A 15,736-nucleotide genomic window follows, 5' to 3' on the forward strand; every position below is an offset into this window, starting at 1 on the left:
ATATAATAAGCTCATGACCCCCTGAGGGGTCCCAACCCTCAGTTTGAGAACCCCTGTTTTAAAGATTTGTCTATACTAGATTTTTCATTAGACTGTTAGTTCACACGCTTTTTATTCTTCTCTAGATAAGGTCTGTGAGCGTGTGTGTGTGTATATATATATTTTTAAAGCAAATATATTTCTCAGCATTACCTCCTGTGTTGAATCAAATAACTGTAAAATGTAAGCTCCAATAAGTTTGCCTTTGTTGTACAATGTAGCCTACTCGTGAATACAAACAAGATCTCAGCTGAGGCAAACAAAATAGAGTGGCTCTTAGTTTTTCCATCAAATACAGGAGTACTCTAAATCCAAATTTGTCTATTTGCCTGAAGCTAATAAGAGAACACTAAAAATAAAATAAGCTTATTGGAATCCACATGAAAATAAAGGGTTTGAGCTTATTGTACTATCGATTGTTATGGAATAACCTACCCAGAGGGCTTTTTTACACTAACTTAGTGGTTCTCAAACTGTGGGCTGGGACCCCAAAGTGGGTCACAATCCCATTTCAATGGGTTCACCAGGGCTGGCTGAGACTTGCTGGGGTCCCAGGGCTTTAGCCTTCAACAGTGCGGCTCAGGTTACAGGGGCCCCCCACGCAGTGGGCCTTCTGCTTTGCACCTCCCACCCCAGGCTTCTGTCTCCCCTCCTGGGGTCATCTAGTAATTTTTGTTGTCCAAGGGGGAGTTCATGGTGCAATGAAGTTTGAGAACCCATGCACTAGCCCTTATCAATTAGTGACCGGCCTATTGTACACGCTGAAGCATGAGAAACTTGTGATTTTCAAAGCAGTCAATCAAGGCTGTCTATCCCTACTCTTACTTGTGCATGTTCTCATCAACTTCAATATCTACTACGCCTCTTTCATGAGTCCTATAGGTTAATGAAGAGTGGTGTGGAAACCACATTTTCCTTTGATCCGTTTTCAATCGGTTTTCTAGCCGTGTCTTTGAATGTCCTCTTCGCTGTTTTGTTACTATGATGAGGAAAACGATGGGGCAGGGCCACCTGTACCCGGCCGGCATCTTCCCCCATCCGATCGCTAAACAGTCCCCGCCCTCCCGCGTGCTGAGCTCTCCCCACCGCTCCGCTCCCTGGGGCTGCCCAGCTGCGGCCTCTTCAGGGCCTGGCCCCTCCTCCCTCAGCTTCCGGGCCGGGGCAGAGCCCCGCCGGGGTGTCCGCCCCCTCGCGGGCAGCGGGACCCCGGTGTGGGCGGGAGCCGCTGCTCGGGGACGGCGGGGCAGCTACCTCGGGGAGGGCGGCGTTCCTGGCGGTCGGCCGCGGGAGGGAGCCTGGCTCCGCCGGCCTCTCTCGCTCCCGGAACCTTTGGTTCCAGGCCGGGTTTCCGCGGCCGGCGGGGTGTCCCCAGTGCCAGCCCCGCCATGGCGGCGGAGGGGAAGGATCCGCTCGGCTACTTCGCGGCCTACGGCAGCGACAGCAGCAGCAGCTCCAGCTCGGACGCCGAGAGCGAGGAGCCGCGCGCCGCTCGGGGAGAGGCGGCCGGGGAGGCGGCCGGGGTTAGCCCGGGCCGGAAGCCGCGGCTGCCCGGGCCCGACGAGCTGTTCCGGAACGTGTCCCGGCCGCCATCCTTTCTCTATAACCCGCTCAACAAGCAGATCGACTGGGAGCGTCGGGTCGTGCGGGCGCCCGAGGAGGTGAGGCCCGGGGCGGCCCCGTGTGGGGGCTCCGGGGTAACGCGCGCGGCCTCCCCCAGCGGCGCGGCTCTGGGGTCGAGCCCTGCCCTGCGTGCGGCCCTCCCGGCCCTGGGCTGCTAGGCGCGGTGAGCCCGAGCGGCACCGCGGTGAGCCCCAGGCCACTGCGAACAGCTGAGCGGAGACTCTCCCGCCCCCTAGGCGCCAAGGGGCCATTGGGGGCGGGGGCGGGGGGCTCCGGAGTTATCAGACTCCCGCTAGTCAAAGACACGGTGATCCTTTTCAGCAGGGGTTCTCAACCTATTTATCCTTGTGGGCCCTGGGTCGAGAACCAACCCCCCCCCGCGCTGCCCAATAAACCCCCACATTCCCCTGTGCCCAGCACCCCTAGCCCAGAGACCCCTCTACAGAAGGGAGGGTAGCCTAAAACCTGGAGGTGCACCCCGTCCCCACAACCCTGCCCAGAGACCCACTCTTCTGCACCCTGCCCCCCTACGGCACTCACGAGTCCATTAGGCTGCCAGACACTGTCTCCCCCTCAGCTTCCCCACCCTCTTTCAGACCAGATCAGCAAAATTTGAATTTTTTTTAGCACACAGCTGGGCCCCAGCTGTCTGCTAATTGGGCTGCATGCAGGCTGCAGGATGAGAAATCACTGCCCTTGAGCAAGGCCCTGGAACAGCACCCTGGTGAGATGGCCAGCCTCTCTTCCTGATAGGGAGGAACGTCAGGGTAGAGCCCTGCAGCCAGATTGGGTAGCAGTAGGAGTGACTATTACGGGGTAAAACAGGAGTGGGATTAAAAAATAGTCCCACATAGGGCTCTAATTCAGGCTTCTCCCCACAGAGTTTATTGAATCTTTGCTATTTTCTTTGGGCTGGGGGCATGGCGTTTAGTTTTCTGGTTTTCCCCTTTGTTGTTTTAGGGGAAAGGCTCTTTCTTGTTTAGTCTCACCAGAGCCCCTCGGGTGACTATTTTTGGTAATCAAGAGATCAGATTTCCTTTGATTTGATGACATAATATGAAGCTCTCGCTTTCTGCTCCACTTCGCTTTGTTGCAATGCATTGTTGTAAACGGTGGTGGTCTCTTCAACAGCCTCCTAAGGAATTCAAAGTGTGGAAGACTAATGCAGTACCACCACCTGAGATTTACAGTATTAAGGAAAAGAAGCCACCACCACCTCCTGAGCTTGATATGGCAATAAAATGGTCTAACATATATGAGGACAATGGTGATGATGCTCCACAGCAAACAAACAAAATTAACTTTTTACCAGAAGAGGAGCACGAGTCTTTGGAATCAGGTGGGTAATTATCCAATCTGGTGAAGGATTAGCCAACTTTCTGATTGCAGAAAACTAAACACCCTTGTCCTGCCAGACGTTCTGCCCTGGGCTCACTCCATCCCCCTTCCCTCCATTGCTTGCTCTCCCCCACCCTCACTCACTCATTTTCACCAGGCTGCAGCAGGGGATTGGGGTGCTGGAGGGGGCTCAGGACTGGGGTTAGGGTGCAGACTCTGGGAGGGATTTTGGGTGTGGGAGGGGGCTCAGGGCTGGGGCAAGGGGTTGGGGTGGCAGCACTTACCTCAGGCTGCTCCCAGAAGCAGCGACATGTCCCTCTGGTTCCTAGGTCCAGGGCAGGCAGAGGCAGTGCACAAAGTCAGGAGTTGTAGACCAAGCTGGATGAGCAAGCATCTTAGAGAGGTAATTAAGAAAAAGCAGAAAGTATATAGGGAGTGGAAGAAGGGAGGGATCAGTAAGGAAAGCTACCTTATTGAGGTCAGAATATGTAGGGATAAAGTGAGACAGGCTAAAAGTCAAGTAGAGTTGGACCTTGCAAAGGGAATTAAAACCAATAGTAAAAGGTTCTATAGTCATATAAATAGGAAGAAAACAAAGAAAGAAGAAGTGGGACCGCTAAAAACTGAGGATGGAGTGGAGGTCAAGGATAATCTAGGCATGGCCCAATATCTAAACAAATACTTTGCCTCAGTCTTTAATAAGACTAAAGAGGATCTTAGGGATAATGGTAGCATGATAAATGGGAATGAGGATATGGAGGTAGACATCACCATATCTGAGGTAGAAGCGAAACTCAAACAGCTTAATGGGACTAAATCGGGGGGCCCAGATAATCTTCATCCAAGAATATTAAAAGAATTGGCACAAGAAATTGCAAGCCCATTAGCAAGAATTTTTAATGAATCTGTAAACTCAGGGGTTGTACCGTATGATTGGAGAATTGCTAACATAGTTCCTATTTTTAAGAAAGGGAAAAAAAGTGATCCAAGTAATTATAGGCCTGTTAGTTTGACATCTGTAGTATGCAAGGTCTTGGAAAAAATTTTGAAGGAGAAGGTAGTTAAGGACATTGAAGTCAATGGTAAATGGGACAAAATACAACATGGTTTTACAAAAGGTAGATCGTGCCAAACCAACCTGATCTCCTTCTTTGAGAGAGTAACAGATTTTTTAGATAAAGGAAACGCAGTGGATCTAATTTACTTAGATTTTAGTAAGGCGTTTGATACTGTGCCACATGGGGAATTATTAGTTAAATTGGATAAGATGGGCATCAATAGGAAAATTGAAAGGTGGATAGGGAATTGGTTAAAGGGGAGACTACAACGGGTCCTACTGAAAGGTGAACTGTCAAGTTGGAGGGAGGTTACCAGTGGAGTTCCTCAAGGATCAGTTTTGGGACCAATCTTATTTAATCTTTTTATTACTGACCTGGGCACAAAAAGTGGGAGTGTGCTAATAAAGTTTGCAGATGATACAAAGCTGGGAGGTATTGCTAATTTAGAGAAGGACAGGGATACCCTACAGGAGGATCTGGATGACCTTGTAAACTGGAGTAATAGGAATAGGATGAAATTTAATAGTGAGAAGTGTAAGGTCATGCATTTAGGGATTAATAACAAGAATTTTAGTTATAAGCTAGGGACGCATCAACTAGAAGTAACGGAGGAGGAAAAGGACCTTGGAGTATTGGTTGATCATAGGATGACTATGAGCTGCCAATGTGATATAGCTGTGAAAAAAGCTAATGTCATCTTGGGATGCATCAGGAGAGGTATTTCCAGTAGGGATAAGGAGGTTTTAGTACCATTATATAAGGCACTGGTGAGACCTCACCTGGAATACTGTGTGCAGTTCTGGTCTCCCATGTTTAAGAAGGATGAATTCAAACTGGAACAGGTACAAAGAAGGGCTACTGAGATGATCCGAGGAATGGAAAACTTGTCTTATGAAAGGAGACTCAGGGAGCTTGGCTTGTTTAGCCTAACTAAAAGAAGGTTGAGGGGAGATATGATTGCTCTCTATAAATATATCAGAGGGATAAATACCAGAGAGGGAGAGGAATTATTTAAACTCAGTACCAATGTGGACACAAGAACAAATGGATATAAACTGGCCACTAGGAAATTTAGATTAGAAATTAGACGAAGGTTTCTAACCATCAGAGGAGTGAAGTTTTGGAATAGCCTTCCGAGGGAAGTAGTGGGGGCAAAAGATCTATCTTGCTTTAAGATTAAACTCGATAAGTTTATGGAGGAGATGGTATGATGGGATAACATGGTTTTGGTAATTAAATATTCATGGTAAATAGGCCCAATGGCCTGTGATGGGTTTTTAGATGGGGTAAGATCCAAGTTACCCGGGAAAGAATTTTCTGTAGTATCTGGCTGATGAATCTTGCCCATATGCTCAGGGTTTAGCTGATCGCCATATTTGGGGTCGGGAAGGAATTTTCCTCCAGGGCAGATTGGAAGGCCCTGGAGGTTTTTCGCCTTCCTCTGTAGCATGGGGCACGGGTCACTTGCTGGAGGATTCTCTGCTCCTTGAGGTCTTCAAACTACAATTTGAGGACTTCAATAGCACAGATATAGGTGTGAGGTCTTTTTTAGGAGTGGTGGGTGAAATTCTGTGGCCTGCATTGTGCAGGAGGTCAGACTAGATGATCATAATGGTCCCTTCTGGCCTAAATATCTATGAATCTATGAATCTAAGTCCTCTGGCTACCCCTGCGCTTAGGAGCTGGAGGGACATGCTGGCCACTTCCAAGAGCTGGCCTCTGCAGTCAACTGGACTTTTAGCGGCCTGGCCAGCAGTGCTGACTGGAGCCTCCAGGGTCCCTTTTTGACTAGGTGTTTTGGTTGAAAACCGGGCTCCTGGCAATCCTAGAAGGGTCTGAAAAGTAAAAAGAGATGGTTCTTTTTGGGTGTGTATTATGTGATCTGCTTTTAGTTTGGTCTTCCTGGGTTTCCTTCTTTCCCCTCCTCCAAAACAGGCAATATCTAATATATGGTAAGTTAGTCCTATACCAGTGGCTCTAGAAGGATTATGTATAAAATCCTGTTATAAAATTTCCTCTTATTAGGATGAAAATCATAATGATTTTAGTTTGTTTTCTAAGCCGGTGTTCAGAAACTCACCAGAAAGGGACAAATAAACCATTTTCCAAGCAACCATGTGCTATAGAGCTAATTTATAGGTTGTTTCAGGATGCAGTCCCAGGGAGCTTAGTTACATTAATTGTCTCTCTTGCTCTTGTGGTCGTTAAGTGTTCTCTTGCTCATATTTTGCTGTTCCAAAATCCTGTTTGAAGCTTCTCTTTTATCAAACATTTGGTTTTGTTATATTGAACTTTTAACTTGGAAAAAGAGATGAAATAATAATAATGCAATACATACCTGATTATAAAGGGTCAAGATGCTCATAGGATAGATGCCATATAAAGTTAAAGCATCCAAACTTCATAAATCAAAGCTTGAAACCATTGATGGCCTCATAGTTCAAGGCCCGCCCTATAATTATTAAGTCATTAAAAATGTACTATCTGCTTTAATGAACCAAGAGTAAGTTCAGTTCCTACATTAAATGTTTCTTTGATTGCTCTTTCTTCTCCAGGTAGTCGTGACATAATATGGCCGTGCTTTCCACAGTCACATATGTACTAAGCTTAACATGAATGTGAATAAAAAGTGGATTTGCTGAGTGCTGCTTCCTGTGCTGGAGAGAGAGATGTTAATACAAAATACAAATAAGGTGGTGCATGTCACCAGGCTCCGCTGTAGAGATCTTTGGGAGAAGGCCACTGGTGGCCTGCTGTTCTTCCTCCTCTCGTACCTCTCTAAGCCAGAGCAATACTATCTGGCTGCCTTATTTTCTTCCTCTCTTCACAAAATTATGTTGTCTGTGGTTCAGCAGCAAGGTTAGATCCATAGTATTAGCTCAGCGTGCGTCATGTCTTTCCTGGCATGAATTGAAGCTGGCACTGTAATGGTTTGCTCCACTCCTCATCACATCAGCAAAATGAATCCAGCCCCTACCTCCAATGAAGAAGTAATGGCAGGGTCTGCAGAATATTTTTAACATTCAGTCTGTAGTTTTTGGGTTTTTTTTACTCTTAAAAATTTCAGACAGGTTTTACATTCAAAACTTTAAAAGAAAATTTAGTTATGAGAACTACTGCTGTGTTTCAACCCAGAAGTAGCTGTATTTCAGTGGTAGACCAGGTTATTTGTATTTATGATGTTTGTATAGTACTTCAGGATAAAAGGAGCTATGTAAATGAAAGGTTTTTTTGTTTGTTTGGTTTTTTTTTAGAAGGGCATCTATAATACATGCACCTAAACATCTTGATACCGTAGGTTGGAAGAATTGGCCATATAGGTCATTGAATGTTCGTTTTTGTCAACTATGTATTAAATGCGCTTGTGTGTGAGAATAACTCAAGACAAGCTGTAAAGAACGGAGCTAAAAGTAGAAAATGTTTCTTGTGAAACATCCAGTATTGTCTCTGATATCAGGTACTTAGGCTTGCTCATTGAGAGCTTGATTGACAAAGGGAGCATCATCATCTGAGGATGGCATCCAACTGCTTTCTACAGTTTCACTCAGAATATTCTCTCCCGTGTGCTGATTGGCTGTTTGTTCCTGCTCCCTTTTCCTCCCACTCTTCGTTTTGCCTGCCCTGCGTGCTCCCCTTCTTTCTTCCCTCTTCACCACTGTCCTGTTCTCCTTCCTTTGTGTCCCCTCCTAACAAAATCCCACCCAAAGATTAAAAAGAAATTGTACAACAAACATGACCTTTGCAGACCGTCACTCTCTGCTTGCATATAATATTTCTCTTCTTATCCTTGGTCTGTCTTGTCTTATTTAAATTGTTAGATCTTTGGGGCAGGAACTATCTCCTTCTGTTTGTACAATGCCTAGCATGATTGGCCCCTAGTCACTACCATAATAAAAATAATAAATCTTTCCTACTATCATTTTGGTCCATTCCAAGAGTGAGGATGTTATCAGCCAGTCCTAGTGTGTGTGATTCCAACATATCTTCAGAAGTGGGAAAAATAAGTTGGTTTGGTGAGAGGCTAGGGTATGTGACAACACATCTAACTTTCCAGCTTGAGTTCACATATTGTACTTGCGTTAATTGACACCATGTTTTATTTAAAGATGAAGAAAAAGATGAACCAACTTCTGCTAAGAAACGCAAACTAGACACTGGAGAAGAGACTAAGAGGAAGAAGTAATAAGCAGGATGAACTGCATTTGGCCCCCTATGGACATGTCGTGAACTTTGATTCCTCTGCTGAAATGGGAAACAAATATACTTTCACCTAACTTATATCATATGTTGTTCAGAGATTTTTTTATTTCCATAGAATATTTGCCACTTGGAAAGCACAAGAGTTCGTGGATCAGTATTGTGATAAAACCTGTATCCACTGAACAAAAATTAAGTCCATGTAATCAATTTATTTAAAACACATTTTTTTAAAGTATTGTGAGGAATATTTGTGCTCGTACAGGTTATAGGGTTTTGTGGTATTCTCTTTATCCACAAACTTGTGATGTGAGCTTTTCTCAGCTGACCTGCCATTGTGCTAAAAACCTTTTATAAAGGAACATATTTTTTAAAATGTTGTTTTAAGTAACATACTGTGGTACATGTTTAACTAATGCTGTTTTGAAATGTATGTAAAGAGTGTAAATATGTAGGTCACCTGAAATTAAAACTACCTGTGAAAATGTATATAGCTTAACTGTTTAATATGCAATGTAATGGACAAATTCTATACTGTGTGTGTTTTAGCAGTATGTTAGAGATGCTTGACAGATTCTTCATGGTTTGATGTGTAATAAATTGAGAGTTACTGCTTCATTTAGGACACTGATCTTCAAAAATGTACTTGAAAAGTGAGTTTGCTTTGAAATCTGTGCTGGATACCACTACGTTGTTGCCTGCAGCAATGGCTCATGAGGTTAAATGATGTGAGGAAAATTGTCAATATTGCAGAATGGGATCAATTTATGTATTCTCAAAGTGGAGAACAAAACTGACATGCATGCTAAAAACAAAAGTTGTCATGGCTCAACTTCAGCACACAATGATTATTGTCAAATACATCCCCTTCAGTACAAAATAGCAATAGGAAGTTCAGGTGAATTTTATACACAACCAGAAACGGAGGAGGTCTGCAGCAAGCAAGCAATTTGGGTCTTTTTATTGCTCCCATTGCAGAATCTAGTCAAGCAATATGCCCTCCTGATTCACATCTTTTCAGAGGGCTTTACGCATATCTGAGAATAAATGGTACCTAAGACCTAATCATGCGATCAGAAATGATTCAGGTTCAATGGTAGGAGTGGGACAGTGATTTCACGGGGCATAGCCACACAATGTGACAGTTTAGGAACTGTGGAATGCTGCAGCCATTTGAAATTAGAATGTAAATACCTAATTGTGACCAGCCACCCATAGTGTGAAATTGCCCCTAGTTTTAATAATCACACAAGGGAAGAAATTCAGCTTTTTGTTTAATTCAAAAAGAGCACATCTGCAACACAATACTCATACACCATAGCGAAGACTGCTATGACTGTAACTGACATATTACTTCTGTCAACACGCAGGTAGATACAGATTACTTAGCCTGACTCTGGGTACTCTTTGTTCAAGAGATTAGGTGGTCTCATTAAGCATTATGTTTTTGAGCCTGTTAATTTTACAAATATGTTAAACGTGAAGCTGGTGTCTGTGAATGATCAGGCTAGACCCAACCTTCTCTCTTCATCCTCAGGATCACTGGAGTTGGGGGTGTTGTTCTTCAAAGGATGTGTTATGAAGAATCCTTAAATCCAGGTCAAGGAGGAACTTCAGTTTTGGTTACAAGTATAGTGATAGCTGGATTGGAAGAGTGATACTGAGATTCTCTTCAGCCGTGAAATCAAATAGGTCAGTTTTGTGGGTGTGCTATTCTGCTCCCTGTGGTCTAGTTAACAAGATGCAGGACCCCTTCTCCTGGGTGCTAGCTGATCTAACGAGGCTTTGGAAATTCTGCCTTAATTACCAGATCCCAGTAAATGCAGAGAATATCCTGAAGTTAGCCAAGATGAGATGATTTTTTATACTAGAGAGATTCAACCTGCTCAAACCTCACAGGTGAAGTGGTCCAAGGGATTCACTAATGTTTGCATCCTGTAATGATCTCTTTGGCTGCTGCCTGAAATAGCTGAAACAATTCCATAGCTGTACTTTAAAGCCAGGGACCTTGGCAGTAGATCCATGTCTGCAGTAGTGGCATGACAAAGAGGCTTTTGTCTTCATATTATTTGCTTCATTACCCTAGTAGCAACTTGGGCAAGGATCAGCATGTGATGATGGTACTTACCAATGACTCCTGTTTGGCCTTGGAACTCAGAGAGTATAATGATGTGGATAATATCCAGCCTTATTGAAACTAACAGCTTCCAACCTGTTTGGCTGTTAGTGGCAGGAACCATGTCTAACCTGGAACAGGGGTTAATTAATAATAGTGCTATGTTGGAGGTTGGGTGAAACCTTGTTGAAGCTGGTGCATGATAGCTCTCTATTCAGGATAAATATAGGAAGCAACTTTTAGAGTAAGATAGCTGAAACAACAGAAGCACTACTCAAAACACAGACCACATGCAAGGCTGCAGCCAGTCAGAAATTGAGCTCTGTGTGTTGCTAGGGGCTGACTGCAAATGTAGGAGGCTTAGTATTGATTGGTGGTGGAGTGTGTCTGTGGGCAGAAGCAGCCAGCAAGAGAAGCACTGGAACATAGCCCTGTGAGAAAGCTAAGAGGAAGAACTTTTTGGGAAGGCGGCTGGCTGGAAAGAGGCTTGGAACTGTGAGCAGATAAATTGCCTCTTGTTGTTTGATTCCTACCATTTTCAGAGAAATAGGATTTTGTATATTCTTTGTAAATAAACAAGATGGCAGCAAAGAAGTATCTGACTCTATTGTCAATTTCTCTTCCTAAGAGAAACAACCTGCCCTCCTCCCCAATATTAGCTAAGGACTCAAGTCAGAAGGGGTAACTAATATTTAGCATGTATCACTTTTCATCTTTTGATTTGTAATAATAATGCCTAGGTCTTATATAGCACATTTCATCAATAAATCTGAAAGTGCTTTACAATGAAGGTCAATATCATTATCCCTATTTTACAGATGGGAAAACTGAGGGACAGACCAGTGAAGTGACTTTCCCAAGCTTACGCAGCAACCAGTAGCAGAGTTGAGAATACAACCCAAAACTCAAGTGCCAGCTGAGTGCTCTACCCATTATACCATATCCCGGGCCTGCTGGGTGATCTTGGGCAAGTCACTTCACCTCTTTCTACTTCAGTTTCTCCATCTGTGATAGAGGATAATGGAGATGAATTATACTGACCTCCTTTGCAAAGACTGTTGATATCCAGTGATAAAAAATTCTATATAAGAGCTAGATATTAACGTTATTATGCATTGCCAGGTCCCCTGATCCTACACTGGCACTTTAGCCTCCTAGCAGTTTGAAGGTAGAACCACATCTGTCAGTCACTATCTCAGAAATATGTTCCAGCTGTTAAAGAGCCACAGAGCACAGGAACCAATTTTCTTTTTTATTTCTTCAGCTATCTTGATATCCATAACCTTCCTCATAAAAATAACAAGGAAAGGCTGTTCCTGTCTTGTCTGAAGAAAGGAAATGCTCAGGTGAGCATGAATAAATAGTCTATTCCTCAAGATATCTTACAGTGGGATTTTGGCAGGGAGAGCTGTGAAATAGGCAAGAATCCTGGGAATAAAGTTCTAACACAGGGGTGGGGAAGATGATGATAAGGGGTTGTCTATGAATGAAGCCCCTCTGTGTTCTGTCATCCTAAGACTATCTTCAGTTATAAGGGTCCTGGATGTTTCCCAATTTTTATTTATAATAAAATATTTATATTTATTTACTAGGAGTGCTAAATTGGTATCTGGTTTTTCACACTAGCTTTAACTAGATGTCTAAGCTTTCTGTATTTTACTGCCATACAATAGGACTGTTATCCATCAGGTGAGCAAGCACTAGCTGCTTATCTCCTTTGTAAAACTGTACCTTCCAATGTCAGCTCCTAGTCTAGCTAGCTGTCTTTAGATGAGTTATGAAACAGGCATGGAGTAATTGAATTAATAGAGATATGGGGCATTGTGTTGGGTTATCCAGCAGTTATCAGGCGAGGGTTACTATTCTCTACCTGAGTAAATATCACAACCGTAGGCCCTTAGCGAAAAGATAATCAAAGAATCTGTCCACAAGCGAAGTATGCCTGGGTCCAGCTTTGTTAAATTAAGTAATTTCCCCAGCACATGAGGTGCTTTGAGGAACTTGGTTAGATGATAAGAGGGATTGGTTGCTCTTTTGGGGCTAGGAAAAGAAATGCTTGTAGGATCTTGAAACTCTTTGCAGAGTTGTTCCTTGGGTAATTTAGAAATAAGCTGAAAGAAGTTTTTTGAGCTCTCAGTTTTAACTTCTGACGAACTTGTGTGATGATCTCTGGAAAAGCCAGTTTGATAGATGGACATCAAGAATCTGGTGCAGTAGTTTTTATGCTCAAAAGGGGCTTGTTTGGTCAAGGCATAAATGTTGGTTATGTGAAGTCTGTGGCTAGCATGGTACAATATCCTATGTATGGTAGCTGGGTTCAGACACTTCTAACACAATTTATACATCGCTTTGTATAGCATCGCTTTGTATCTTCTGTGTTGCTTATCTTAAAAGGAATGCTTAATAATAATAATAATTAATAATAATTAATTACTAATAAATATCTGACTCTTATTTTTGCCTTTAATCAGTAGATTTCATAGCACTTGATTGTAAGGAGCCTCAAGCCATTATTTTACCATTGTGATCTCCCCCCCCGAGTGGAAGCTTTCTTGAAAAGTCTGTTTTTTAATAAAGATTTCCCATTCTCTTTCCTTAGCCCATGTCTTCCATCAGCTCCTTAAACTATAGAATTTACAGTAGTGGCAGACTAGCTATGTGAATTCTGCAGGATAATTCTGTGGTCTGGATGGATCAGACTAAAGTCTCTATGCATAAATGAGAAACAGACTTGATCCATGAGCAAGCTTTTGTTGCACTGTTTTTCATGATGCTATTGGCTTGAAGGGGAAGGGGAGGAGTTGCTCCTCAAGCCAGCCTTTACAAACAGAAAGGGGTGTAGGGTGCGGGTGGTCAAAGTAGGCTTTGTTGGCCAAAAGCTTCCATATTAAATTGCTACTAAGTAGTAATAACTCCTCTTTAGGTGTTTATTAACATCCTGTGTCTTTCTTCAAGTTTCTGCTCTGGGAGAATAATAATCATAGGACTGGAATAATCTGCTGCTGTACTCAAACCATCAGTCAGTTAGGGAAAATGCACAAATAACTGTTGGGGATTGATAAACTGTGATCTTTAAAACTATATTTTCAGTGCTAATTCTTAGAAAGTCAGAAGAGGTTCTGCTGTTTTAAGTTGCTTATACCTTTGGTGATTGCTAAGGATGAGGTGTATAAAAGTGTTGATGGATTATTAGGAAGATTGAGGTTTTTTGTAAAGGTACTGCTGGCATTCAGCTGACAGATGTCCTCTTGGCAGTCTGTATGGCACAGAGAACAATAGGTGTTGTAAATAACCCAGATTCCTGTGTGCTTTTAAGCAGGAATGAAATACTGTATTGATCTTACAAAATTTACTTTTTCAGAGAATTTAAATGAGGCAAGACACTGAATGCATATCACTACATAATTAGGATGATGAAGAAATGGAAAGGTGTAATGAATCTGAACCAGTTCATGCTCTAGTTAAAGGGACGGTAGCTCTAAAGTGCTAGACTTACTAACTTTTTTCCAAGGAGAGTCCACTAGTGGGTGTCTAAATTAAGTATGCTCGCAAAATGGCTGTTGTAAAGACACTCATTTTCCATGAATCCAATACCCTACCATTTCAGCAGAGTGTCTTGGGAAAAGGTATGCATCTGTCTTGGATGTTTCCTAGGTTGTGGCCCACAACTTCTTCTGATTCTGTTAAGTTTTCTGTGGTATAGCTTTTGTCTGACTGATGAGCTCTTTAAAGCTACTGTAATTTTTTTAATTTCAATTTGTTTTTAATTCCCTCCAGACAGAGTTACTATAATCTCCACAAAATCAATGAATATTTAGAAGGATCTAACAACAGATTAATGAGGCTAACAAGGTTATCCAAACAGGTTTTATTCTCAACAGGAGCTGTAAGGTTAAAAGTCAGACACAACTGTCTAACAAAAATATTTAGTATTCTGTGGTAGGTCAGCCATTCAATTTTGTAGTACGAACACACACAAGTGATTCAACTCCCTATTTTTGATACAATACACAAAGTAGAGGAGAGACCTTAAAGGTCTGTGCTATCCCATTTCTGACATCAGTATTCGAATTTGTGCTTCACAAATATGCATTTGATTATGGATTCCTGGAGAAAGGAGACTGAGTCACTAAAAGTTCCAAAAGTATGTCAAATCATAGTCCCATTGATCGAATTTATGCAGTTTGGGCCAGGGAGATGCAGATTGGCTCCTAGTGGCATTTTTGAAAGCATCTAGATGCCTAGTTCCTTGGCACTTTTGAAAATCTGCACCTAAATACCTTTACAAATTGGGCCTTTTATGATAATTTACAGAGTGACTTTCAAAGCTTCCAGTTTGAGGGGAAAAAAGCCCAAAATTAATTGTTTATTATCCTGTAACGAAAACTGGTCTAGATTTGGCAAGAGTACACTAAATCTTATTTCTGCCATGTAAAGCATTGTGGAATGTCAACTCAAGTGCATAATTTGCCTTGAAAAGTTCCATTTATCTAATCCCTGTTTTAGCCCACGGAGGGGATCCCTGGCTTCCGCTTTATTAAGAAAAACTAAAACAATGCTCAAGTTGGATGAAACAGTGAAACACTCACTGCCAGCCCTCTGCTCAGCTATGGCAATTCAATGCAGTAATACATGGGTACAGATCAGCAGAAACATGTAGCTAAAGATGGTGAATGAACAAGAATAAACTTCTTTCTTATTAATTGTTTGGAAACCATGTATCACTAAATTAACACTAGGGGCCAAATTGAGACCTGATGTGGGTGTATGCAACTCCACTGACTTCCATGTGGGATTGGAACACATACTGTATCAGTGTAAACCAATAAATGGAGTTGGAGCCACTTATACTTACAATTGCCTGAATGAGGCCCTACGTGCTCAGGTTGCGTTATGGTGAGCCTCAGAAAAATTTCCAGCACCCTCCCTGATGTCGGTCTGGCAGAGAAGCCAGCCTGCTGCCTTATTTCCGAGTGCATTTGTGTAGTACAACATATAATTCACTGCACCCAAACTCCCTTAGAATGCAGTTTGCAAGTGCAAGGTATTTTGGGCATTGTGGTGCTGCTGCACTGGGGATGATTTATAACAGGATTTAATGCAGTTAGGTGCCACAGTTCAATTAGAGCTGACACTAGGCCTATGAAACTCTAACCCTTTTCTCTTCAGCACTCTGTCTATGTTCTCTTCAGAGGCACTGAAGATGAACTCTGCTCCTCAGAACACAAAGTGCCTGCAGTAGTACAATGAGAAGAAATGGAGGTACCATGCTATAGGACTGAACTCTGCCATGTGTTTAGGCTTTTACCTTCAACAACTAAATAGGATTTAATTTTGCACAGGCTGGTTCAGTGTCATGAAATGGGTG

At 42.8% G+C, this 15,736-nt stretch overlaps 1 protein-coding gene across 1 annotated transcript; it reads left to right on the forward strand.

Moving 5' to 3' along the window:
• The first annotated feature begins 1,161 nt into the window (after nucleotides 1-1,161).
• C8H1orf52 (chromosome 8 C1orf52 homolog) lies at nucleotides 1,162-8,870 on the forward strand. The gene is made up of 3 exons (XM_048862122.2): nucleotides 1,162-1,697; nucleotides 2,791-2,998; nucleotides 8,162-8,870. The coding sequence occupies exons 1-3, from the start codon at nucleotides 1,425-1,427 to the stop codon at nucleotides 8,236-8,238; spliced, it is 558 nt and encodes a 185-aa protein (XP_048718079.1). The 5' UTR covers nucleotides 1,162-1,424; the 3' UTR covers nucleotides 8,239-8,870.
• The last annotated feature ends 6,866 nt before the right edge of the window (nucleotides 8,871-15,736 follow it).

Source organism: Caretta caretta, chromosome 8 (genome assembly GCF_965140235.1).
Source record: "Caretta caretta isolate rCarCar2 chromosome 8, rCarCar1.hap1, whole genome shotgun sequence".
Classification (NCBI taxonomy): Eukaryota; Metazoa; Chordata; order Testudines; family Cheloniidae; genus Caretta; species Caretta caretta.

Excerpts from the sequence above, each read along its gene's own strand:
- C8H1orf52 (XM_048862122.2), top strand. The coding sequence starts at position 1,425 with ATGGCGGCGGAGGGGAAGGATCCGCTCGGCTACTTCGCGGCCTACGGC. Across the intron at positions 1,698-2,790 it reads TCGTGCGGGCGCCCGAGGAG|CCTCCTAAGGAATTCAAAGT; the intron begins GTGAGGCCCGGG and ends TCTCTTCAACAG. Across the intron at positions 2,999-8,161 it reads GCACGAGTCTTTGGAATCAG|ATGAAGAAAAAGATGAACCA; the intron begins GTGGGTAATTAT and ends TTTTATTTAAAG.